Raw genomic sequence first — 25,652 nt, 5'->3', positions numbered from 1 at the left:
CCAAGCACGTTCTTAACAAAGAGCAAGAACTTTTCTGATTGGCGCAAACCCGAATGAATGGAGGCTCATCAATAAGCACCAGAATGCCTCAATAAGCTTCCATGATACATAATCCATGGTACATGATCTCCAGAAGCAGAAGAATTCGATGATTTCCCGCTGCACTGTTTAGAGACTAGTCCACCAATGTCAGCCCTGTTAACATATACTGTCTCTCTGTTGGTCCCGAAATCATCGACTCCACATTGCAGCAAAGATGCTTACTATTTCAAGGAATGTCAGTAACTATTCGATGAATTTCCTCTTGTACAATACTGTATGTTAAATAGCGAATCATTCTGTGGAGAGCTCAAAATGTTCAGTTAGTAGAAAAGCGATTGTCCAGTGTTCGACCAAATCTGGTCTCGACGACGAGTGAAATTTACGTATGAATCTGCCTCAAGACCAATCACAGCTTCGATTAATGATCTAGGATTTCCCAGGGTCACAGAGATTCTGAGCACTGCGGCCTCCACAGCACTACGCATTCTAATACCCGGAGCGTTCGGCAAGATCTTTTTGTCGATCTACATACGCCTGTAGAATCAATCTCAAGCCTTCATTTCGACGGGCAAGCAACATGACATCGGAAACATTGACTGTGGAGCGACCGGCATGCCTGATCCCATTCACACTGTCAGTGTTTCTAAAGTGAACTCATTCGCGATCCGGTAATCAATTTCAGATGAAGGCCCATGAGCAAGGAGAGAGGAAATTGCGCATAGCGACTTACTTCGCAAATGATTCAAGATCCTGACTGACAGTTTCTGGCCTCGGTTAGTCAAAGGCTTTGAACAATGTCCCCCATATGGGATACACATCGGTTTATAGAATGCTATTCGCATAAAACGTTGGCCGCTCGACATACCAATTTGCGTCCACGCCATCTCTGTGAGCGCCCCAATGAATTGCGGTGTTGCGTTTACTCCCAATTCAAGTGTTTCCTCGTCAACTATCCTGCCAATCGCCAACCATAGCGCGGATTTCAAGCGCTGGAAATTCCTCCATCAGACAAGATCTATCTCCACGTTCATTGGAGAAAAAAAGGCACTACCTCCTCAAGGGCTTTAGCCTCTTCCTTTTGATTATTCGACATGAATGGGCATGAAGAGCAGTCGGAAATGAAAAAGAATTCCCAGGAACTGTATTCGTAGGAATTCTGACAACTAAATGAAGAGTACGAGGAGGTCGTTGGGGGATGATCCAGAGCTGCTACCTCCACAGATCACAATGGGGTCAATCGCAGCTTCTGGCCCCTACTCCATGGGGGAAATCATGAAACTCAAATTCATATTTTGAAAAATACGTTTTTGAAAATTGATTTCCTGAAATTTCTTGGAGTTTCAGTTTAGGAGCTGAAATTTAATATTTTGCCTAAAATGGAAGGTATCCAAGAAATATCGCGTAAATCGAGCGCCTCAAAAGTCACCATCTGCGAGCAATGATACCTAGTTCATGGCTTCTATTCTACTCTTTGAATTCCACCTCACTCAACAGCACAAAGCGATGGATTATAACAGATCCGGGCACAGTTCCGGACGCTGCAGTCCCGTCGAGGTTTGTAAGGTCTGATCGAGGATTTCGGACTGAAAGACGCCAACGGGAGCCCCATCCTTGTCTGTGGACTCCATAAAGGACAAGTTCAAATCAGAAAACCTGCTTGGCAATGACAACCTCGCCAGCTTGTTGGGCAACTTGGGATGATTAGCCAGTCGATCACAATTGGGCATAACATACGCCGTCAAACGCTTCCAGGTCTATTAGAAGAACGCCACCTTGAAGGACTGGAAGGCAGCCAAAAAGATTGTCCGGTACTTGAAGTCCACAACATGTCTTTGTTTGATCCTTGGTACAAACCCGAGTGATGGCCAATGCGTCTACACCGATGCCTCACACCAGAGCCATCCAGATGGCAAATTAACAGAAAGCTACTTGATCACCCTCGCTGGAGCGCCTATCGCATGGAACAGTTCCAAACAGTCAATCGTTGCGCCATCAACACCAACTGCAGAGTACATGGCGTACGACAGAGCGATAAAGGAAGCCCTGATCACAAGGAAAATCGCAGCTGCAATCGGCCTCAAGAAAACCCGGCGGACATCTCACCACGAGCTTGCCACGGAATAGTAGATCTTTCAGTTTGTAGCTCATATGCAGGTATTGTCGTCTATTCGTTGGGAAATCCTTTCTTTGCTAAGCGCTCTGAGTGCTCTTCGGTGCAATTTTGTATTTATGCCGATGTTCCATCCTACGCATACTCCGTACCGGGGGCGCTCAAATGCAAGATCGGCTCGAATGTCGTCTCCAACAAGCATTGAGTCTGTACATTGCATGCAGTAATCTCCAATTCGATACACCTTGTGAGCATAATAACATGTATTTGGGAGATCCAACGACACCCATATAGGACCGTAATGCCGGTCCGGCATTTGAATTGAACATGGTACTTGAAACCGCTTCTCGTGTTGCTAACTGGCGGACACAACGGAGCCTTATACGAGTTTTGCACATCCGATTAAATGTCGGAGAATCTGTATGCATTTTGTGTCTCTTCCTGATTCGCCCCCTTGGATTTACTAGCAGCTACACATTTGAACACAATGCACGTTGAACAGCGCGTTCTTCAAATTGTCCATGCTATTGATCCTCCTAACCCTCCTGGAAAAGTCTACTCATATTAGCTGACTATACCGGTCTCCTGAATTTCAGCGGGACTTGTATTTAGAGCGGTCTGTCTCTCCATGCATTCCGAGTATTCGAATGTGCAGGGCAGAATGATAGCTGCCTTCAGGCACTTTAGTAGGGAGTAATTAGAGAACAGCAGATAAGAGATCAAAATTTTGATCAAACGGGAAAGGCGACTTTGGTTCAACGAGTTCAACTATTTTTCTCGAACGAATGACTTTGAATGAAATATGACAAAGAAAGCTCATCGGCGACGAATTGGCTCGTGGTTAATCTCGATGGTATTTCTTTATGCACTAATGGACCATGAAAGTGAGACTCATTACTCAATTCACCCCTAGGTCATTCTGACTACAACCACAACAACAACAACAACAACAACAACAACAACAACAACTACTACTACTACTACTACTACTACTATGCAGGAGCTTCCGATAATCGATTTTCGTCGATTCTCATCTTCTCGCTGACAGATTGCTATCTTCATGTATACGATGCAGTGAGAAAAAGATGTCCAAAACTTCCATGATATTTTCATTTTTGATAACCTAAAATACATTGCAAAACAATCATGTCCATGAAAATAATAACCAGTTCGTAGTTCCTTTTTAAATGTACTTCGTTACTGTCGTTTGCTGCTCAGAGGACCAGCCTCAGAGATCAAACGGCGAGAAATTCGTTGTTTTCATCAAAAGGAGGGAAAGGAGTGACTGCAGAATTGAAATGACATGAGGTTCGTCGTAACTATTGCGCCGCGCCAGCGTAATCAATTTTACCATCCCGGCAAGCCGTTCCAGCGGCAACCTGGCCCATAAACGTGAGGGAGCCATGTACACAGATCGAAAATGTCTGGCCATCAGAACCACAAACAATGGCACCTTCTTCACTGCAGGATTCGCCGGAACCCTGGGACGCGGGAGGAGTGTTGGATGGAGCAGCAGCGAAGCTCGAGCTCCCAGCAGATGGACCGGCCTGCTGGGTTGTGGATGAAAAGGGCGTAAAAAAGGGCGCAGATGACGCTGATGAGGACGAAGATGCCGTTGACGAAGAGTCTGGCGTTGCCAAACTGCTGCTGCTGCTGCTGCTGCTGCTAGTTGTTGTGGTGGAGGCGGATGAGCTGCTGCTAGAAGGTGCGTCGTTGGACTCATTGCTGGAAAAGTTGTCGGGAACGAATGAAGTGGTACCCGAACCGCCACCACTGGAAGAATTGGTAGCGAAAACTGGACCGCCGTCTCCGAGGAAGTCGGCCGAACCTTTGCATTCGTAGCCTTTGCCTGAAACCGAGCCCTCGACGTCTGGCCCAGGCAACGGAAACTTCACCTCTTGTCCTGCAATGGTAGTGCAACCGCCAGGACCGTTGACATTGGCAATGAATATCGGTGGGCGAGATGAGAAAGAGTCTTGTCTGCGAATAATGTGGCGAGGATGACTGCGCTTTTGCGATCCACCCTTGATGGTTACCCAGGCACAATTCATGTACATTTCCCGGTTGCCGATCTTGTTGAACCATGTCCATGCAAAGAGCGCTTGGCCAGATGGGGCATCTGGTGGAATGGTAAATGTATAGCTGCCTGCCAACGGGCAACCGCCTTCGATGGATTTGATGACCGTGAACCTCTGTTTGTCGTAGGACAAGGACAGTTGGCATGATCCGCCTCCGTGCACAGCACTTCCGGCGGTTTTCATGGTATACTGCTGTCCGGCCACGTATTCCGCAACTGGCTTTGCAGGATCATTGGCGTAGCCTTTACATGGGAAATCCTCTCCGTCGGGAGAAAGTGGACTTGTGTACGAATAGTCCTTGGTCTCTGGTCCGTTATTTGGGTCGAGCGGGCTCCGAATCGGCAAAGGCTCCGACATTTGTATGTGACCCGAGACCGTCGAGGCCAACAGGGCCACAAAGATCCAGGAGCTCTTCATTCCGTCTAGGTTGCTCGTGCCTTGGTTTCGGTAGTCGTGAGAGTCGTCAGGGGAAAATTGCCGTCCAGGGCAATCGATCAGTTCAACGCTCGCCAGCCAGTGGTCTCAAGCAGTGAACAGATGGGAAAGAGAAAAATTCCTGCGCTTGTCAGCGACAAGATATATCAGAAAGAAGATTTTAAAGCCCTGGAATGAATGTCCCAGATTGTTCGACTTACCATTCAGTTCGCGAATAGGGACCCAAGCGGCGGCAAAAGGCGACAATATCCTGAAGCAGATGCAATGCAGTACAGGCTACGAAGCGCCGGGGGGATATTATCGTTTTACATATTCACTGCCTGCAAAGTGACTATCCAATTAACTTGTCTACAATTCACAGACAACGATGATTGACCATAGCGTTCTGTGAAGAATGGAATCCATTCCCCGCCTCTTCTTGACACCTCCACCTGGAATGAGAGTTCGAGGAACGTGGGCTTTCGTTGTGGAATGGGGCCAAAACGGCCATCCGTGCCTCTAGAATAGCCCTCGTTGGCAGAGCGCCGGGGTCCTCAGCGATCATTCGGATGATCCACACCAACTGATCAAACATTTGTGGGGTAAAAAGCAAGCATCTGCGACAGCAAAAAAGTCAATCATTCTCGTTCCTGGGTCTCTGAAGAATTCCAGCCAGATCGGCCGTCTGACAATGCCTGCAGACTCGAATCATCTGCCGGGAATTGCTCATCGTCGGTGGAAATGGGGTGGGAACATGACTCGTCAGGACGCCTGAACAACAGTTGTCAGTGGTTCCGTTGGCGATACTTGAAACAGGAACAGCAATTAGGTTGCTCTAACAAGGTCGCCGTTGTTGGGGTCGCGATTCGCGGACCGAAATGAAGGGTCAAAAAATGCAACAGACTGGACAACCATTTCGAGTGCGATTGGCCGATTTACTCGCTCGGCCCTGGAGAGCCAAGAGCCGCAGGTTGGGGGCGCTCCCAGCCGGCGACAGGCGCCCAGGCATCGGCTCATTCCATCCCATGCCCCACTTAAAACATTCTTGGCAGGTTTCTGACGTCATCCCGTGATGATCGTCCTTCACTTTTTTTCCTTCTGGTGTTGGTCATTCTTTAGACTTTGCTAACTCCTTCAGGTCAGAGGTAAATGCCATCGATCCGTCCTAGTCTAGACAAGTCCCCGGATCATGATCGGCATATAGGAAGATGCTACCAGGAAGTAGGCGGCCCGCCGCAATTCAGAAGTACTCCGTAGTTTCAATATCAAGTTCTACCTGCTCGTCGACTCGGCAGACAAAGCGCATCTGCTCACTTGCCAGGACGCTATACTCCGTACCTGCCAACGAGAATGGTCACACCATATAGTACGATGGATACAGAGTACGTGCTGACGAATGTCATCATTCGATAGGGACCATTAAAGAGCTACCCTAGGAGGTTTCCAACATCCTGAGGCCTGTGCGTTACAGGCACAATAGCGTGCAGTTCACGCTGGAGATACTCAGCACAGATCATACCTAATACCAAGACTAGTTTGGTGCTTCCACACTACCGGTCCACCCTCCTTGTTGTCTCGTCGTTAGAGTTTGGACCCCAGATTTCTGAAGCTCGGGTTACATATCTCTGCTCGGTGCAATGCCTGTACGGAGTACTTTTTTTCAAATTCCGAAGCCAAGAGGTAGTCTGACCCCCAGGCGTCATATAAAAACCCGATGACGATCCGCAAATTGTTATGTTGGTTGATCAACGTAAGCTGCGCAACTCTCGTCCTGACTGGTCTGGCTGCGTCGCTGTGGCAGCATTACCAACCCTTATTTGAAATCATGAAGTCTCTTGGAAGGGGAGCATGTCCGAAGCCGGTGAGCTTGTTTGTCATCTCGTTTCAGGTTCATCGATGGAATTAGAAAACTCCAAGCTCAATGGCTGCAGCACGTGCTGTCCTGGCTGCAACGATACGTATGCAGTTTGCTGGGAGTTGTCAAGCTTGGCTGCGAAACATTTGGGGCGAAGTGTCTGTATATTCCGACTAATCACAGCTGACATCCATGGTAAATAGCGTAAGTCGGCTGCAGCTCAGTGAACCAAGTGCAGTATTTGTTATTAGGAAAAAGGAATATGGACAAGATACCTCCATAGAACCATCCCAATACCAGTCATGTGAGTGAAGTAATCAGTGCAGCCTTGTATTTAATCGATGCAAGTCATCAAGCCAGAAGGTACCCTACTACATGCAGTAGGCAAATGTGATAGCGTGTTAACTATGAATTGTACTCGTACAGCCGTCATGGCAATGATCTGCATCAAATCGTTGTCTTCGGCACTTCAAGTCAAATGATAGATCAGATCTGTAACTTGCTAGTTGTAACCTTTCCCTACTACCCGCCATCTTCGTTGTACTGGCAATGCACTACTCTCTAAGGCCAAATGCTGGTCAATTGCCTTCCTTCGCCTGTCAACATGCAGTTGTCAACATGAGACCAGCCCACAATGCAACGTCCCTTTCCACAATTCTGAAGCATTCGCCCGTTGCGCAATTGCAGCAATAGATAGGACCGAACTGCCAGAGTTGCATTTGTGTCCAATGTTCCGCCCCTTCTCGCAACTGTGGCAAAACCAACAAGCCTGGGTGACCCAGACTTTGTACACGATTTCATTACTCACCCAATGACAGCCTAATCCGGCATCAAACTTTGCGCCTTGGCAATGTACTCAAACATGATCGTTTCGCACCCTGCTCCAGTCGCAGAAGAGTTTAGACGCGAAACATGATGGGTCGATCGACAAGGGCCACAACAACCAGAGCGCGACGGGCTGTCCATTCCGGTCGGCTGCAACGGCAGTCGCCCGCTTCTCAAGCGGATCTGTCCCGAATATTGGAGACGACGCCGTCGCCTAGAGGGAAGAAGGCGGCATCGTTAGACCCCGAGTCTGACGAAGACGTCCCGGCTGAGGTGGAGGAGGTAAAGGCTGCATTGTCACGGCCGCTTCCCGTCAACAGCGATTACCTTCCTCTCCCATGGCGCGGTCGGTTAGGCTATGTAGGTGTATGCCATCAAACATGCTTTCAAGTCTGATAAGGTCAAGGCGTGTTTGTGCACTTATCTGCGCACCGCCAATCCGCCAGTTTTCAGCTCGCGCACTTGTCGGATTTCGTCAATCTTGGAGCATCGTCACCCGTTATCTGATCCATCTCAACCTTTTCACGCAAGCAAGAATCGCCCAGATCAAAGCCAGCCACCAGAGGTGCGACGTGGACAGGCGTTTGTAGAGAGGCTTGGCCTTGCCAATGCCCGCGACATTGTCAAGATGCTACGATGGAATGACCGCTATGGAATCAAGTTCATGCGTCTCAGCTCCGAGATGTTTCCGTTTGCTAGTCATCCAACTTATGGCTACAAGCTAGCACCATTTGCGTCCGAGGTACTGGCCGACGCAGGTCGAGTGGCGGCGGAATTGGGCCATCGGCTTACTATGCATCCTGGACAAGTACGAGGTCCCATTGGACTAGTTTATTCTTATAACTCAACCAAAATGGTAGTTCACGCAACTGGGATCCCCTCGGAAGCAAGTTATCGAAAGCTCAATCCGCGATCTTGAGTACCATTCCGAGCTTCTGCAGCTTTTGAAATTGCCTCCACAACAAAACCGCGATGCGGTAATGGTCCTGCACATGGGCGGCGTATTTGGCGACAAGAAAGCAACTCTGGATCGTTTCCGTGAAAACTATAAAAATCTATCTCAGGACATCAAAAATCGTCTCGTTTTGGAGAACGATGATGTCAGCTGGTCAGTCCACGACCTTCTTCCAATCTGTGAAGAGTTAAACATTCCGCTGGTTCTCGACTTTCACCACCATAATATTGTGTTTGATGCCGACAAGGTTCGCGAGGGAACTTTAGATATCATGCAGCTGTTCGACCGCATCAAAGCAACATGGACACGCAAAGGCATCACGCAGAAGATGCATTATTCAGAGCCTCTGCCTGATGCCATCACACCCCGTCAACGAAGAAAGCACAGCCCCCGGGTGTCAAGACTTCCTCCTTGTGACCCTACTATGGACTTGATGATTGAGGCAAAAGATAAAGAACAGGCCGTCTTCGAACTCATGAAGATTTTCAAATTGCCTGGCCACGAACGAATCAACGAAATGATTCCTCATGTGCGAGAAGACGAGAATCCAGTCTGGAAGCCGCCAAAGCGAAACAAGAAATCAGGAGACTTCATGGACCTATCAAAGCTATCGCCGCCACCACCACTGATACCTGAGGAAGAAGTTTCCATGGGCGGTCCGCATGGGCGGGTTTACTGGCCGCCGGGAAAGGAGGATTGGCTGCGGCCTCCAAAACGAACCGCTTCCCGAAAAGCTAAGACAAGTCCTCAGACAACCTCTATCGACCTGGAGACTACAGATCATGTGAAGCAAGACGTACAGTCGGAAGAGAACTCAGCTGAAAAGCCGAGAACTTCTGCTAGAAAGCGCAAGATGCCGGCAACTGACGATCTGAGCGTCGATGGCACCAAGAGTTTGTCCGATTTAACAGAAACTTCGTCGCCAGGACCACCAGCACCACGCCGTAGTCAGCGAGCACGGAGGGTGACAAGTTATACAGATCAACTTTGAAGTTTCTTGTAATATATGTCAGACGTTCCTTAATCATGGACAGATCCAATGCGTCATCAAAAGATTCAGTTCTGTTCTACACTTCGGCTTCCCGGCTACCGAGAAGTTGGTAAAGGTACCTGGGGAGGGAGGTACTGCTCAGGATGACAGTGGTGGTTCTGTTCATCATAGTACCCTCACTTATCCCGCAATAATTCACATGCGATAATTGTAAGTCCGAGCACTCCATTAGTTCATGCGATGGATCAAGGACGAAAAAACCACCGGGCTTAACTTGTCTTAAGGTGGTGTTAAAGGAGTGGTGCCAAGCAGGTTACGCATTGTAACTTCTAGTTACTTCCCGCACATACTTCATATCTATCCACTTAGTTATTTAGTTATACCGATCTGTGTGCCGCCAGACCAAGAATCCGACCTACGTACTTTTCCAACTCGCCAATGCCATACTTGATTTTCAATTAGCGATCCGTTTCGGAACTCAAATCTTTCTTGTTTTGCGCCTTATGAAAGCAGAGGTAGGACTCTAACCTATGCGGTTCTTCTCTCCTCGTTTCTGCACTTGGCCAATTAGCAATTGTCAACCACAGCTGACAGGCTATATTAAGTGCTCCGAGTGCTTCCGCACTTCCTCATTCAAGTTTGCTCGTGCATACTTCAAGAAGGCGAAAATCCTAGCTTCGAAACCGATCGTTCATTGTCGGCCGTCCTGACTAAATCCATGTTCTGGCCATTCAATCCCCACGCCGAGTAACTGAAAGAATTGCGTCAACCGCATTGGCGAGCTGATCTGACGAGTCCTCGCGTTGTCCCGGCGCTCTCCTACACTCACGACCGGATCATTATTGCATCTGATGCGTTTTTGTTCTGTTCAACCCGTGGCGATATCCTCTTCACAACGTGGAGCAAGCAGGGTTTTGAGCTCGCTGTTGCGATAACAAAGGAAATATCATCGAGACCAGTTTGCACGTTCGCCAAAGTCATCGACTTCATCGAGACCATTAGACCACTTTGCGGCGGCGTCATTTGCCGTGAACCATTTACACAGTTTCCAAGGATGCAGTTCGGAACATGATGGACCGATTGAATGACCCCGGTCCAGGAGGCCGGGGCGACGGACAGGGGAGGGAATGGGGATCGCGACGACGAAAAGTGCTTGGCTATATCAAAGCTGCCAACGAGCTGCGCCAGGCGTACACAGCGCAATGGTCTTTACGAAGGGAAGAGTCATACGACGATACTGCAGACGACACTTTTGGTGCCATTCCAGACGTGGGACACGCTAGATCCGGAGACGAGGAAATGGTTCTCTTTCCTAGCTACACCAGACAACGTCCCCGGCACAGGCAGCAGTTTTCCTCCACTTACCCTAATGGCCCTGTCGATCTTGACGAATGCGCCCGTAACGCACAGTTTCCTGAAAACTCGGAGTGGCACCATGTAGCAGATGGGCTTGAGAATGGCAATTCAATCGTCGACATCGATGTGCGAGGTTGGGTGTATATGCCGCAGCGTGGACCGCTCAACCGCAAGCAACGGTTATTGGTGGCATTGGCCAGAAAGCTCAGCGGGATACCAGCTCCAGGTGCCGCCGCTAGCCAGCTCGACCGACGAGAAATTGGAGACGTGGCAAGAGAAGCACAATCTATTGTTGAAAAGGGCCGGGAAGATGCCGACCATGCTTGGACGGCCAACTTCGCAACAAATAACACGGCTCATACCCCGCAAACGCTAGCACGTCCAGAAACCAATTCATCGCTCCGTTCTGACGAGGCGTCGTTAGCTAACTCATGGCTCATGCAACGTTTAAAACCTTTCATGGCAACTCCGTTGGTTGGAATCCCTGTTACCATGTTCTTCTTCAATGACGATCAGAGCCAATCCCGAACGACACTAACCGATGAATTCGGCCACTTCAATGTGAGGGTTTCCTTGCCCTTTATCCCAACTCAGGTCCGAGTTTTGGCATCTGAATCGTTGTCTGTGACCGAAGACGTCCACATAACAGAGCCAACTGGTGTCAGTTTGATCAGCGACATTGACGACACGATCAAGCACTCTGCAATTGGTGGAGGCGCAAAGGAAATATTCCGAAATACCTTCGCGCGCGAGCTAGATGAGCTCGTCGTCCATGGAGTTAAGGAATGGTACAATAAGCTTGCATCCATGGGTGTGAAAATGCACTATGTCTCCAATTCCCCATGGCAGCTTTATCCGCTCCTGAAACAATACTTTAGGTTGGCTGGACTCCCTCCGGGTTCTTTTCACCTGAAGCGTTATAGCGGGATGCTCCAAGGGATTTTCGAGCCAACGGCGGAGAGAAAACGCGGTGCTTTGGAGCAGATTATGCAAGACTTCCCATATCGCAAATTTATCCTCGTAGGGGACAGTGGAGAGGCAGATCTCGAAGTCTACACCGAATTGGCTTTAGCTTATCCGGGCAGGGTATTGGGTATTTTCATCCGGGACATCACAACGCCTGAGAAAAAAGACAATTCAGAATCTTCATTTAATCATGATGGTGGACCAACATATGCTGCTCCACGGACATTTGCAAGAGAAACAGATGCGATTGGGAGTCGTCCAAAACTACCACCACGCCGTACAGAGCCCCGTTCTCAGGTTATTGATGATACAGCTCCGTCAATTCCTGTTCAGAAATCTGAGGAGAAACAAAAATTAGAGGATGCTGCTTCCAGGAAGCCACCCACGATACCGGCAAAACCTTCCACACTCCGAACTGCAGCATCAAACAGCAGCGGGCAGAGTGAGTCACAGAAAGCGGTCCAGCGAAAACCAGCACCACCGTTACGCTCAAAGCCGCAGCATCTATCTTCTGCTCCATTGAAGCCGGTCCAAGATGAGCGCCCGGCATTGCCCCTACGGCCTGCCCAATCATATCCGCTGCAAAAATCCGAGGAACCCACGCACAGTCATTCGCTGGCTCGAGCGTCCCACTCGTTTCCCAACTCTGGTGCCGAAGACGCAGGATCACCAGAAGTAAAGAAGAAGCAGGCGCCTCCAGTGCCTTTGCCACGTCGATCGGGAGCGTCAGCCACTTCGTCACTCGACGTACGACCAAGTGTCACTCCTGAGCGGTCTCGGCCGCAGTCACCACAACCTCCACCGCGACATCCAGGTTCATCACCGAAACCGGGCATCAATCGAGCTACGAACTACCGCCCCGCGGATGATTCACAAACGGCAATGCCCAGCAAGCGCGAGGAATTGTGGAAACAGCGGTGGAAGCATGCGCAGCAGGTGCTGCTAGACCATGGGGTCGTGCTGGGGAGTTGGCGGGTAGGCAGCGACGTACAGGACGTCACTGTGTGGCTGGTGACAGAGGCGCAAAAAGGGGAGTCTCCAAGGAGAGAGTGATGCTTTGAAATTTCTGTACAAAATCTTGTAATATACGCGATCAGATATTCGAAAGTAACCTGCATAAATAGCAATGTGCAATAAGAGGTATGCGTGTCCTCAATGTCATTGCGGCTATGGTGCTCTCGAGTCTGAGCGCTGGATGAGAGTAATATGTACACCCAGGGGCGAAAGAATTATATTAAACGCATTCTATACTATCCGTCAAAAATAACCATACTAAAGACAAGTGGTGCTATGTACGGCATAAATAATTACAGTCCAGAATCCCCAATACCTAACCAACGAAAGGCCAATATGTACGGGGTACGAAAAAGATAAGTTATTACAAATTGTACAGTTTTTGGTCTCACGGACCTGGCCAGGACAAAGATTTGACCTTTGGTCCGCCATGGTCATAGGTTACCAGCGCCGTTCGATGATCGAGAGGTAGAATACCGGGCCAGAAGCTCGATGCCGGTGATACTTGAGCTGGTTGACTCCACTGGAGTTGCCCATTCACCGGTGGAGTGCTGAAGACGACTCGGATGGCGGCGTTTTGATGCCAGCTGACTTGCCGGGACTGGTCGTCGGTCATGAAGACAACGGCTAAGGATCCATCCCCGAACGAGCAGATCTGTGGTGCGCCAGCGTTATGACCCCGTGGAGGATTGTAAACCTCCTGGCGATGACCCCAAGTCTTTCCATCGTCATACGACAGCACGGCTTCGATATTGAATGGGCCGTATCGTGTAGTTTCGAAGACCATGACCAACACGGGCTTCTGGAGCATTTGATCGAACGTCTCGGTGATGCCTGTCATGCCATCCCTGAACCGGTTATTCGCACCCTCAATGCAGCGAGGCTTGGTCCAACTTCTGCCCTGGTCGTAGGACACCACCATCATGGTACGTTGATCATCGCGTGCAAACTCCTGAGAGAATGTCATCTGCACCTCTCCCCCGCGTCCGATGCGCATAAACGGCTCCCAAAGACCCAGCGGCGCCTTCTTCTCGGCGGCTTGCGACAGATAATGCCACGACCGGCCCCCATCTTGCGACCGACAAACAGTGATCCGAAAATACGTATAGCCACCGGGACCTAGATCGTGGTTTCGGAACGCGGCCAGCACCGTGTTAGGGGCGATCTCCAGCAAGAAGATGTTATCAGTATCCCCGCGGCTCCTTGTCACCTCCCCGATCTTGGCGAAAGTTTGCCCGCTATCATGGCTCCTCGCGATTTCTAAGATCCGTAGGTTGCCTTCGAATCTCGTGTACCCGGCGAGAATACTTCCGTCGTGGAGTCGAGCGAGGCGTGGATAAGTTCCGCTTCGGGAGAGCAAGCGTTCGTCGTCGTGCACGATACCTTGGCTCGGCGAATACGCTTCCGAAATCGCTTGTTGTTGGGAGCCGCCTCCGGGTCGAAAATGTTCGAGGACTTTACGCGCGAATGACATCCAGATAATGCTATCGGGGGATTGCTCGTAGGGGTATGGCTGGAGGAGAACAATTAAGAGACAAAGCCACGACAGCAAAATGAGCGAATAGTGCATGGCACTGTCGACGCCATCCCAACAGGCTTATTGCCCGTCGGGGACATGAGTAATCTGGGCTGATGATGTCAGAGCCGACACTCCAGCAGGGACCGTGACAAACAACCCGGATAACCGCGAAAGTTGCTTTTGGTTGGTGACCCTCTTGACTCTCTACATTTACCTACATGGTAGTGCAGTTCAGGGGTTTAAAGCAATGTCCGCCTCATCTCGATTACGCGGCCACGATCAAATATTGAGGCAGCGGAGCACAACTCCGTAGCCAGCTTGTCAATGGAGAAGGGCTGCTATGTCCACCCGGCTTGTCGATCTGCCGATCCGACCCAGGCTGCTCTTAATGTAAGTACTCCAATGAATTCCAATGGCGACAACTACTAATCCCACTACAGTAATTACAGTGGTTGTCACTCAACAGATGGACCTACAGGGAGCCTGAAGACTGGAGCGAAGAGGGCGCAAATAAGACTTCTAGTCACTCAGCCGAGGAGCTTGATCGAAAGATCGACCGGGGAGATGGGATCGTCACTAAGGTACGTCAGGGGACGTACTCTACCGGTGATCTTGCAGTGGGGCATACAATTGTGCCTGTTGGGTAGGTATAGGAAGACGAGGTTATTGCAGCTCTTCTTCGAGCCCGCAAGCAGCAAGGCACTTCAAACGTCCAGCTCCGCTGTTTGAAATAACCAAGAACTCGATATCTGAACGAGAACTTTTTCCTGCCCTGGCGTTCAATCGTGATAGCGGCTTACTGACAAAAGACGACAGCTTGACGCGGAAGAAAAACGTTCATGAGCCAAAGTTTCAAGGACGGGAGATCCACAGCACGAAACTTCAATGTTGCGAGTAACATCTGACTCATTCTTGCTCATAACGGGAAAAACCATCGACATACGTTGAGGGGACGGGAGCGGGGGCTTTGGTCCCGAAAATTCAGACACCCTTACCGAAGTCAATTGGCTTGCATTCGTTCTCGGGCTGCGGGACAATTACGAAAAGGCAAATGTTACGCGCCAAAGGACAGTTGCAGGAAGAGAGAAAGCATTTGGAGCTGAATATGAGGACAGTCTCCGTAGTGTCTATGGCCTTCGGTTGATCTTTTCTGGATCAAGGAAAGTACTATGGAGAAACAGAGAACTCAGATCGAGACGTTCTGGAGAGACATGAGAAATTATTAGGTCTGGATCATCCGAACATCCTTGTTTTTGTCAATGATCTTGCCTCGGCTCTCCAGCACTAAGGCAAGTATCAAGAGGCAAAGGCGATACGCGGACGGGCTTTTGAGTGTCGGGAAAAAGTGCTGATACATGCTCATTCGGAAACAATCGAAAGCATGAACAACCTTGTCATTGTTCTCCAACATCTAGAAAGGAATAAAGAAGAGGACGCGTTGCATCGCCGGGCACTGGCAGGATGAGGGACGATGCTAGGTCCTGATCATCTAGGTACGGTCATCGAAGCAGCCTTGGCGATGGTCTCCGTGCTCAAAGCAAGCTTCAAGAGGTGGAGGAAATACATCGGCGCGCGCTCGACGAGTTGGAGAAGGTATTTGAACCCGATCACCCCGTCACCCTCGACTCCGTTCTCCAGCAACAAGGGAAACTTGAAGAAGCCGAATCGTTGCATCGACGAGCGCTAAAGACTTGGGTCAGACCATCCGCATAACCTCACCAACCTCGGCAACCTTGCGTCGATTTTTGAGAAGCAGGCCAAGTATGAGGAAGCACAGTCGATGCTTCGGGCAAGTGCTGGCCAGCCAAGAGAAGGTACTCAGCCCTAATCACCCATACACAATAGCAATTGTCCACAACCTTGGCAAGGTTCTTCGGCCCAAGGGAAGTATCAACAGGAAGAGAAAATGTATCGGCAAGCGCTCGCAGGCTTTGAGAAGCTGCTTGAGCATCAACAATTTTTCATTTGGGGCACCGCCAGGTACGAAGAGGCAAAAGTATTGTGCCTACGTTTGGCCGAAGCAAGGAAGGGAGCTGGGGCTAAACGCCCTCATGCCCTCGTCTTTTTTGGACAACATGATCACATTTTTCCCCAACCTCAGGGCCAGGAAGGGCAAGGTGAGTAACGTTCTGCAGATCGTTGCAGCCCTCGAGACGCGTCAAGAAATGGCATCAGTCGTATATTGATTGTTCGGTTCAAGCTTGTAATCATGCTCTCTTTATTTAATACTAATAAATGGAAAGTAGGGAATTGAATAGGTCATATGATGATTGCAGCATTTGCAGGCAATATGGAAATACCTCCAGGCAATAGCAATGGACAAGGCGTGACGACTCTTCCAATTTCTTCGAATTTGGAGTTTTTTTGAGACCGAAATTGTACGAGACTACTCCGTAATGAATGCAGATTACTCGGCCAGAGTCTCTTGGAAGCCACGTGATCTCATGGTGGGGATGTTTGGATTTGGGAGTCCAGCACAGCATCGAGGCGGACTTGGCCATCGAAACTATATCTTGGGGATGAACCTGATGGATCCTCGTTGCAAATCGTAGAGTCAAGCGATATTGCATCTCTTGCGAAGCCTGACAGTGTCTCTAAAATTTTTACGGCCTTGAGCTACGCCTCTACGAGTTCGCGTTGTGGGCATAGAAACCGCGGAGCGTCAGCGACCTCGCCGCCATGAGTCAATTGCTGACGGCGCGGCAGGCGGAGGAACTGTGAGTTTGACGACGCGGAGATGGAAAGTGAGTGTCTCAGACTAATGCCGTAATTCAGGCACAAGTCTATGATCGCATATCTCTCATCCGTTCATGCTTCTCAAAGTGCCGCGGCATTACGGGAAGAGTTACAGATCCCCAGCGACTTTGACGAGAATGCTACCAAAAAGTATGAGGGGTTGTTGGAGAAGAAATGGACGAGCGTCGCTCGATTGCAGCGTAAGGTGAGGAGAGGTTTTTGTGGGTTGGAATGAAGGCATTTGCTGAAGCATGCGTTTCCCCCTTACAGATAATGGACCTCGAGGCCAAAGTCTCGAGCCTCCAGACAGAACTCAACTCAGTCACTCCAGCGATCGGATCAAGAGCCAATCAAGATCCAGCAAGCTGGCTTCCAACGGCTCCGGCGCGACATACGCTCGAGTCCCACCGAGATGCCATCACCTGTGTCGCTTTCCACCCAGTCTTTTCGTCCCTCGCGTCGGGATCGGAGGATTGCACCATAAAGATCTGGGACTGGGAGTTGGGGGAACTGGAGCGGACTTTGAAGGGTCATATCAGAGCGGTGACGGGATTGGATTTTGGTGGACAGAAGGGCCGCACTCTTCTGGCATCCTGCTCGAGCGATCTCACGGTCAAACTGTGGGATCCCAGCAATGACTATGCCAATATCAGGACGCTCTCTGGCCATGATCATTCAGTATCCGCTGTGCGATTTCTGACATCGAACGGTAATCTCCTTGTTTCCGCCAGTCGCGACTCCACGATTCGCATCTGGGATGCAACGACAGGATATTGCGTCAAGACCATTCGAAGCCACGGAGATTGGGTGTACGACGTTCAGCCCTCGTTTGACGGGAAATTCCTGGTTTCGGGTGGCCGCGACCAAGCTGCGACAATATGGGAGGTGTCTTCTGGTGAGGCAAAAGCCGTTCTGGCAGGTCATGAGCACTATTTGGAATGCTGCGCATTCGCACCACCAGCTAGCTACGGTTATCTAGCAACGTTAGCAGGGTTGAAGAAGCCACCGCCAGCAACAAGTTCGGCCGAGTTTATCGCGACGGGCGCTCGGGACAAGACAATCAAACTCTGGGACTCGCGAGGTACGCTTATCAAGACGTTGGTCGGACATAACAACTGGGTTCGTGGCCTTGTTTTCCATCCAGGAGGCAAATACCTGATCAGTGTCGGTGACGATAAAACAATACGTTGCTGGGACCTATCACAGGAAGGGAAATTGGTCAAAACCATCGACAACGCTCACGGACATTTCGTTAGCTGCATCCGCTGGGCGCCAATTCAAACCAACGACGCTTCAACGGAGGAATCCGCAGAACAGAACGGAACGAAGAAAGATGCTGCGGCCGCATCTTCAAAGCCGAACTTCAAATGCGTCATAGCGACTGGAAGCGCTGATTCATGTGTCCGAGTGTTCGCATGATTGATATTGCATGATTTTTAATGATGAGGAGGAAGGGTTTATCTTCGACTTCTTTTTCTTTTTCTTTCCATCATTTGAATACCCCTTTAGTACATCCTCGTACATGGTTCTCTTGATTATTCCCTTTCTTTTCTTGAATGTATCAACTTGGGTTTTTTTTTTTTTTTTTTTTTTTTTTTTTTTTTGTTTAGATAGAGTTCGTTTCTATGTCTGCCGGCAGGCGACAAGTCACTAGGAGAGAGACCGCATGTACGGAGTATACCCCTTCAATAAACCAGATATTCAACTCGTAAATACGAATTAGATCCTGTGGAATATTACGAGTTTCGATGACCTAGCAGATGCAGATGAACACAAATTAACTGGGTTTACGACTACACATTATTTAGAAGAATACGACAACAGCTCTCAAGCGAGGTGCGCAATGTTGCAACGATGATATGTATCAACAGAAAGGTGCTAAGAATTCTATAAAAACACGAGTCAAGCAGCTCAACGAATACGATCCAACCGAGCACGGTTCATAGCGAGCTGATCGTCAACTTTGTCACTCTGTACAATCGAACACGGTTAGTATAATATGTCATGCCAAGTCTGTCCATAAACGTTGTACTGACCTTCTCCATAATCCTGTCGAGATGACGGTTCTGTTCGTCAAGTTCCCTGGCCGTTGCACGAGCCAGACCGTTGAGTCGGGCAGCTGCGCCAGAGAGTAGATCCAAGTTCTGCTCGATCTCATCTTCCATTGCATCGTCCTCACTGTCAGCCTCGAACTGATACTTGGCCCGTTCTGACACGTTCCTCTTTGTCTTTGGCGCCTGTTTCTGGGCCTCGCGATCGATTTCACGGAAGGTACGATCCATGCGTTGCGTAGTCTGATAGGCTTCGCGACGAGTATTATCGCGGGTCGCACGCTCTTCTCGGTGCTGGGCGAGATACTGTTCATCGCGCTCTCGTTCCCGTCTGCTCTTGGTGAAGGGATTCGAGACATGGACTGCGAACATGCTTCTATTGAGCGTCTTCAGTTCGCGAGCCTTCTCTTCCGCGAGCCGATTCTGGCTTGCTGCCACGTCAAGGGCGCGTTCCGTGTCCAAGATCTTCTCTCCTTGAGCGCCTAATCGGGCAAGTGTGTTGCGACCGGTCTCCTCGGCCTGAGCGGCGACCCGCAATGCATTCCGCGTAGATGCAACATCTCCCTGTTTGATGAACTTAATCTCCTGCTTGATAGCCTGCACCTCTTCTTCTTCTTGCTCCTCCGCCGTGAGATTACGCTCTTGATAAGTTGCCGTGGTGGTCGAGACACCTCCATATCCTCCGGAAGGTGCATCTGTATAAGGAGGTGGGGGCCCATTTGGATGCTGATTCTGTTGCCTCTCGCGAGCATCGCCGAAAAGCGCATCCCGGTTGGGGTCATTCGAGGGGTCGTTAGGGTCACCAGCGCCTAGCCCACCGTAGCCACCAGGGCCGTACCGTGAGCCCGGACCAGCGGCACCCCCGGGGCCGTTGCCGTACCGATTGGCGCCATAGCCACCTTGAGCGCCGTAGCTATTGGGTGCATATCCAGCCGGTGAACTTCCCGGAGCACCCGGTCCTCCGGAACTCTTCACACTATCGGGACCGCCAGAGGGAGGAGGAGCAACGCCAGCGTTGATTTTTGCTTTCGTGTACGGGTCTAGAGGAGGTTGCTGCGCATACGGGTTCGATTGAGGGGCAGGGCTTTTGTCCCTGGATCTGGAGCCGAAGAGCGCGCGACGAGTTGACTCCTCGTCACCGTCTGATTTCTTGAACCCGAATTTCTTCATTCTGTCAAACGATATGAGTGGCGACAACGAAAGAGCGAGAAATTGTAGAAATCGAGTCACTGAGGCCTAATCAGGGGCCAGGAGAACCCCAGACGACTTGGTTATCATTGCCTGTTTCAGCTTGTTACCTTACGATTACTTACGAGATCCAAAAATAACTATCGCGCCTCAGTAACAAAATTGACTTTGGAAGTTCTCCGCATCGACTCCCCCAAAAAAAAGTTACAGAGCTCCCGTTTTTGAACTCGTAATTTACCACCGTACAAATCTGTTATACCAGAAGGAGCTAGTCCATTTCTGGTTAGCTCGTCTTCCCACTCCAAACTTCCCAACCATCAGCGACTTGCACCGCATTCCACTTCAAAGGTTCCATCTCCTGCTCTTTTCAGCAGAAATGGCTCCTAACCCTGCGTCTGATGCTGACTATTTCAGGGATAGGGCCCGGAGAAAGCTATTAACGTTGCTTGAAGATGTATGCGATTCTCAATGAAGTTGTTTTCGTGAACCATCCGCAGCTAACTGCAATGCTCAGGTCCGAGGGAAGAAAAACTTGGTAATCAGCAGAGACCTGGCTGGTCCAGTTGGTCTCTTTGTCAAGTTCTCCGTTCTTCAGGAATATGGTGTAGACAAAGTCTTTCTGCTGGAAAATGCCAACGTCGATAGCTCCCAGAGAAATGTTGTGTTTCTCATCCATGCAGAAAAAGTGAACCAGGTGTCTGCAACTGCTGGTAAGTCTGATCTCTACATGGCCATATTATGCTTATATATGGTCCTGTTTTCCTTCTGAATGGGACAACAGTAGATTACGTAGAACGATTATTCCTACTCTACGTGATCAGTCAAGCTCCCTAGATTGATTTCAATGGCGAGCGCATCCCTATGGCGTTCTTTCGATGGATCAAACAGAATGAGTGCCATCAGCATGCGCTAACATCAATCAGAGCAGATCAGGCGCCTGCGCCAAACTAGCAATGTCGAACATGATATTTCGATTATCTGGGTGCCTCGGCGGACCCTTGTAAGCAATAAGATCCTAGAAGAGTCAGGCGTGGCCGGAGAAGTAACTGTCGGGGAATTGAATCTTCACTTTTTGCCGCTGGAGCAGGATGTCCTCTCTCTCGAGCTAGAATGTGCCGTGGAGGACTTGTACTTGGTACGGTACCTTCTTTGTCAAAATTGGCCCCAATTGACAACCGGCAGCACAAAGATCCCGGCCCCATCTATCTCTCCGCGAAGGCCCTGATGGATCTTCAGCAACGGCATGGGTATTTCCCCCGCATCGTAGGAAAGGGTGACAACGCCCGGCGACTAGCCGATCTACTCGTCCGTATGCGAAAGGAGATTGAGGCGGAGCAATCAAACCTCGATCACGGTATCGGTGGAAAAATGCCATCATCTTCGATTGAAAATTTGATAATCATTGATCGCGATGTGGATTTCGCCACTCCACTGATGACGCAGCTTACATACGAAGGCTTGATCGAAGAGTTTGTTGGTATCAGGCATAACCAGGCAGACGTTGATTCTTCGATCGTTGCTCCCGTGACTCAGCCCCCAGCACAAAGCTCGTCGTCAGCTGCACAGTCCACTGCCCGGCAGGGAACAAAGCGCAAGATTCAGCTGGATTCTCAAGATCCACTATTCAATCAACTACGCGATGCAAACTTTGCTATTGTCGGCGATATCTTGAATCGAGTTGCCCGCCGTCTAGAAAGCGACTATGAGACTCGACATACGGCGCAAACTACGGCAGAGCTCCGTGAATTCGTCAATCGTCTGCCCGTCTATCAGCAAGAGCACCAGAGCTTGAAAATCCACACTAATCTTGCAGAAAGCATCATGCGACGGACACGATCAGACATCTTCCGAAAAGTATTGGAAGTTCAACAAAATCATGCTGCCGGTTCTGATCCAGTCTACCAGCACGATAATGTTCACGAACTTATCGCCCGAGATGTTCCGCTCAAAACCATTCTCCGACTCCTCTGCATCGAGTCTTGCATGTCCGGTGGCATTCGGCCAAAAGACTTGGAAAACTTCAAGCGCGAAATTCTTCAAGCGTATGGATATCAGCATTTGATGACATTCCGCGCACTAGAAAAGATGGAACTTCTCCATCCACGAGAATCCACGACGGCGCTTCTGCTACCAGGCACTGGAGCAGGTGCGAGCGCAAAAACCAACTACAGTTACATGCGACGTCATCTCCGCCTCGTGGTCGAGGAAGTCAGCGAGAGAGATCCAGACGATATAGCATACGTTTATAGCGGCTTTGCACCACTCAGTGTTCGCCTCGTACAATGTATCTTGCAGAAGCAATACATTATGTCAATTACCAAGGGCTCTGCCGCAGCTTCATCTGCAGCATCCGTCAATGCTGCTAGCACCTCGTCACCGGGCTGGATTGGATTCGAGGACATCGTCAAGAATGCACGAGGAGCGACGTTCAGTATCGTGCAGAAGGGCGACGAGAAAGCCACACGCGCCCGACAGACTTTGCTGTCGGGCGCTAGTGGAATGAAGACCGTCTATGTATTCTTCCTAGGTGGCATTACTTTCACCGAGATTTCTGCATTACGGTTCATAGCTCGACATGAAGCAGAGGCCAATCAGCGCAGAATCGTCATTTGTACGACAGGGATAGTAAGCGGCGACCGAATCATGGAGTCCGCAATGAAGCTTGGGAAACAAAGTACCGCAACGCCGTGAAACCCGAGCCATGTTTCATCGACTATACTTAATGATAATTATAGCTTGAGGCTGTACTGCCATTGATTTTGATGCCTACAATCATGGTTAAGGAGAAGACATAGTTGACCATGATGAGACTGGATCCGGACCCAATTCTCCTCTCAATAATCCTGAGTAGCCCCAAACCAGCGGAGCAGCCTTCGTTGGGTCATATTGGATGTAAAGGGTTGAGTCGCTATTGCTCAAGCAGATTCCCTTGAGTTGATAGCACTGTAGGTATCCAAGACGTTGTTGTCGCAATTGTCGTGCTTGCCAAATGCCTACACCGACACAACCCACAATGCCAATTACCTCCAAGAACAGAAAAGACAACGCACATGGACAACAAAAAAAAAAAGAAACATGCAACAGCTGGGATTCGCTGGTGGTCACCCACCCAACTACTAACCAGCCGGCGTGTGGCTTAAGTACGGCTGAGCGGACGGGAAGCCCTGTTTTCCACACCCTATGGTCGCATGTGCTAGTCAATTCGAACCATGCATTTTTATGTTACCCTTTACAATTGTCACATGCCCGGTTTTGGCGCTGATGAGAACTGCTACTAGGGCGATCATAGATTGTCTCTTGATGCACAGTCCGGTAACTCACCCAGTCAGATCTGCCTGGGATAGGACTCGTAGTTAGCCGTCATACACTGTGCGAGTGATAATCTTCTACAGAAAAGCCTCGAAACCGAACATTGAACAGTGCGTGAGAGATCGAGGAGTTGCCAGATCCAGCAGCTCGAACCGAAAGCCAACAGCTAAAATGAACGTCCCCTATTCCTACGTTCCAGTTGATGCAGAGAGCACTCGACGAGAAAAATGCTTCTTTGGGCGTCTCAGATTCAGAGACATAAGCTAGACACACTGGAGAGATTGGTTGTCTATCAAGTAGAAACCAAACGCCATCACAAACCCAAGAACAGAAATTGATCACACGAATCAGATCAGAGCACAGAGTATGTCGAGCGACCGACATCCCTGCATCTCTGGATAAAATGTAGAATATGCGGCATCGACGGGAGGTAGAGTAAGAGAACGGATGAGAATCGCAGCCCTTTGTATCCACCGTCAGAGGTATGGTCAAAGCCATGGTCGTGGAAAAGGCTCCAATACATTTTCAAAATGATGACAACGAACGATGTCGCCTTCTTCATATGCAGCAGAGCGGCTATACTCACTAGACGGTTCGGGGCCGAGCAAGAGACGATCAGCAAGGCTCTCGAGTACATCTCTGATCGATAAACGGCCATCAGTTTCATCTTCCATGAAGAGGTCGTCCTCATGAACGTAAGGGTCAACGGTGCGGGGAATTTTTTCTGTAGCTCGCTTCGGTGTGCTCATTAACGCGTACAGAAATGCATCCAGAGGACGTTTGTTTGCGTCGTTGAAGTTGTAAAGCTTGGACTGCCAAATGAGTAGAGTTTTACCGTCAAAATGGCCCTGGAGGATCCGGCCATGGTTTGGTGCCATGATGGAAAGAAGAAGTACCTATGTTTGATTCCCCTGTCAATTGAGTAGTTCATGGTGTTGAGAATCTGCTTACAGGGATAACCAAATGTTTCCCAAATTTCTTCGAACATAAGCGACTCTTCATCACAGCGAGGAGAGAAATCACTTCCACTCGGAAAAGACGGTCGTCGTACTGTGAGTTGTGGCAGACGGTCATGATAACATGCGGCTTCCTGGAATCCCTGCAGACGAAGAAATGGTTCGGAGCGCCGAGTTGGGCAACTTCGTTCAGTACGGCTCGCATTTCATCGTCCAAAACATCGTCATTGCCCCTATTCCAGTTAGTGCGAGCAACCAGAAATTTAAGCATGCATCAGATGTACTCAGCAATGCGCCACATAGACATGGACAACAAAGTTTTCGAATCCGATCCAAAGCCCATCCGAGGTGCTGCTGTGAAAGCCCAAAGAAGGTACCTCTCTATACCCTTGGCTTTCTCCAGTTCGGTCCGCGATTCAAATTGATCATCGCTAGCCACCTCACAATGCAGTTCCATGTAGTCCTGCATCTCTATCGATACATTTTGACCGAGGGCTATTTTGGCTCGCTGACGATGGATTGGATGTTTGACTAATTCCAACACCGACCATGGCTTGAAGTAGGCTGCCTCGTGAGTCTCGGGGCCATCGTACGCAGTCGAGACCTCTATATGGTAGAGAAAATGAAGTTCTGGACGAATAACAAGGTCAGGAATAGCCTTGACTGTGTTGAGAATTCTCTGAACACTCGCTGCCAGTGCCCCTCGCTCCTGGTTCCACTCCTGCTTGGTTGGAGCTCTTTTCTTTGTTCTCCCCAAGTTCTCCATGGCCATATTCTGTGTGGGACAAATCTGCGCAGATACTGCAGAGCAAGATGACGGAAACATAACAATCATGACTCATTTGCATGCTCAGCAGTGAAATGCCCCCGCGCAGCTGTTGCCTTGCTGTGAATTAATAATCACCTCAGGAACGAATGTTCCGTCATCAAATGCAGAGAGTTCATTGAATCATACTCATATCGACTCTGCCCTACTCTGGGAAATCGTTCTCCAGCAGGGCGGATTGAATTCGTAGAAGGAAGGCCAGTCACCCTCGATTGTTCAGAGTCCAGAAGGCCAAATTGGTTCAGTACTGCCAATGTAACTGAGTATCAAGCCAGCAGAGTGAAATCCGCTGATAGTTCAAAGCCCCTTTTATTGGCCTGTGGCCATTATGACACAAACATGCCATAGCATCAGGTCTGACGCATGGACCCATTGAGAGGACATGACAACTCTGTTTAGATGCTGTGATGCGAAGATCCTTGTCCTCTGAGAGTAGGTAGTGTGTGACATTGTGCCAAGTT

At 49.6% G+C, this 25,652-nt stretch overlaps 10 protein-coding genes across 10 annotated transcripts; 5 read left to right on the top strand and 5 right to left on the bottom strand.

Moving 5' to 3' along the window:
• Positions 1-528: 528 nt before the first annotated feature.
• Positions 529-1,135, bottom strand: VTN49DRAFT_8129 (uncharacterized protein; the record flags this gene model as incomplete). Its single annotated transcript, XM_069416475.1, has 4 exons — positions 529-658; positions 773-806; positions 908-1,031; positions 1,094-1,135. The coding sequence occupies 4 exons, from the start codon at positions 1,133-1,135 to the stop codon at positions 529-531; spliced, it is 330 nt and encodes a 109-aa protein (XP_069271755.1).
• A 2,336-nt stretch (positions 1,136-3,471) lies between these two features.
• VTN49DRAFT_8128 (uncharacterized protein) lies at positions 3,472-4,647 on the bottom strand (the record flags this gene model as incomplete). The annotated part of the gene is made up of 1 exon (XM_069416474.1): positions 3,472-4,647. The coding sequence occupies one exon, from the start codon at positions 4,645-4,647 to the stop codon at positions 3,472-3,474; it is 1,176 nt and encodes a 391-aa protein (XP_069271754.1).
• A 2,764-nt stretch (positions 4,648-7,411) lies between these two features.
• VTN49DRAFT_8127 (uncharacterized protein) lies at positions 7,412-9,270 on the top strand (the record flags this gene model as incomplete). The annotated part of the gene is made up of 3 exons (XM_069416473.1): positions 7,412-7,684; positions 7,731-8,132; positions 8,185-9,270. The coding sequence occupies 3 exons, from the start codon at positions 7,412-7,414 to the stop codon at positions 9,268-9,270; spliced, it is 1,761 nt and encodes a 586-aa protein (XP_069271753.1).
• Positions 9,271-10,338: 1,068 nt separating this feature from the next.
• VTN49DRAFT_8126 (uncharacterized protein) lies at positions 10,339-12,645 on the top strand (the record flags this gene model as incomplete). Its single annotated transcript, XM_069416472.1, has 1 exon — positions 10,339-12,645. One exon carries the CDS (start codon positions 10,339-10,341, stop codon positions 12,643-12,645), a length of 2,307 nt encoding a protein of 768 aa, XP_069271752.1.
• A 349-nt stretch (positions 12,646-12,994) lies between these two features.
• On the bottom strand, positions 12,995-14,080 carry VTN49DRAFT_8125 (uncharacterized protein; the record flags this gene model as incomplete). Its single annotated transcript, XM_069416471.1, has 1 exon — positions 12,995-14,080. One exon carries the CDS (start codon positions 14,078-14,080, stop codon positions 12,995-12,997), a length of 1,086 nt encoding a protein of 361 aa, XP_069271751.1.
• A 385-nt stretch (positions 14,081-14,465) lies between these two features.
• On the top strand, positions 14,466-16,250 carry VTN49DRAFT_8124 (uncharacterized protein; the record flags this gene model as incomplete). Its single annotated transcript, XM_069416470.1, has 5 exons — positions 14,466-14,515; positions 14,566-14,706; positions 15,675-15,718; positions 15,826-15,939; positions 15,994-16,250. 5 exons carry the CDS (start codon positions 14,466-14,468, stop codon positions 16,248-16,250), a joined length of 606 nt encoding a protein of 201 aa, XP_069271750.1.
• Positions 16,251-16,804: 554 nt separating this feature from the next.
• On the top strand, positions 16,805-18,280 carry VTN49DRAFT_8123 (uncharacterized protein; the record flags this gene model as incomplete). The annotated part of the gene is made up of 3 exons (XM_069416469.1): positions 16,805-16,842; positions 16,901-17,066; positions 17,132-18,280. The coding sequence occupies 3 exons, from the start codon at positions 16,805-16,807 to the stop codon at positions 18,278-18,280; spliced, it is 1,353 nt and encodes a 450-aa protein (XP_069271749.1).
• Positions 18,281-18,772: 492 nt separating this feature from the next.
• Positions 18,773-20,082, bottom strand: VTN49DRAFT_8122 (uncharacterized protein; the record flags this gene model as incomplete). The annotated part of the gene is made up of 2 exons (XM_069416468.1): positions 18,773-18,832; positions 18,898-20,082. The coding sequence occupies 2 exons, from the start codon at positions 20,080-20,082 to the stop codon at positions 18,773-18,775; spliced, it is 1,245 nt and encodes a 414-aa protein (XP_069271748.1).
• Positions 20,083-20,476: 394 nt separating this feature from the next.
• On the top strand, positions 20,477-22,791 carry VTN49DRAFT_8121 (uncharacterized protein; the record flags this gene model as incomplete). Its single annotated transcript, XM_069416467.1, has 4 exons — positions 20,477-20,554; positions 20,615-20,810; positions 21,024-21,235; positions 21,283-22,791. 4 exons carry the CDS (start codon positions 20,477-20,479, stop codon positions 22,789-22,791), a joined length of 1,995 nt encoding a protein of 664 aa, XP_069271747.1.
• A 970-nt stretch (positions 22,792-23,761) lies between these two features.
• VTN49DRAFT_8120 (uncharacterized protein) lies at positions 23,762-25,137 on the bottom strand (the record flags this gene model as incomplete). Its single annotated transcript, XM_069416466.1, has 4 exons — positions 23,762-23,871; positions 23,996-24,305; positions 24,361-24,598; positions 24,650-25,137. The coding sequence occupies 4 exons, from the start codon at positions 25,135-25,137 to the stop codon at positions 23,762-23,764; spliced, it is 1,146 nt and encodes a 381-aa protein (XP_069271746.1).
• Between the last annotated feature and the right edge of the window lie 515 nt (positions 25,138-25,652).

The sequence above is a fragment of the Thermomyces lanuginosus genome, assembly GCF_041956635.1.
Source record: "Thermomyces lanuginosus strain ATCC 200065 unplaced genomic scaffold VTN49scaffold_9, whole genome shotgun sequence".
Classification (NCBI taxonomy): Eukaryota; Fungi; Ascomycota; class Eurotiomycetes; order Eurotiales; family Trichocomaceae; genus Thermomyces; species Thermomyces lanuginosus.
Note: the sequence above shows the minus strand (reverse complement) of the source record. Positions and strands in the feature narration are given on the sequence as shown.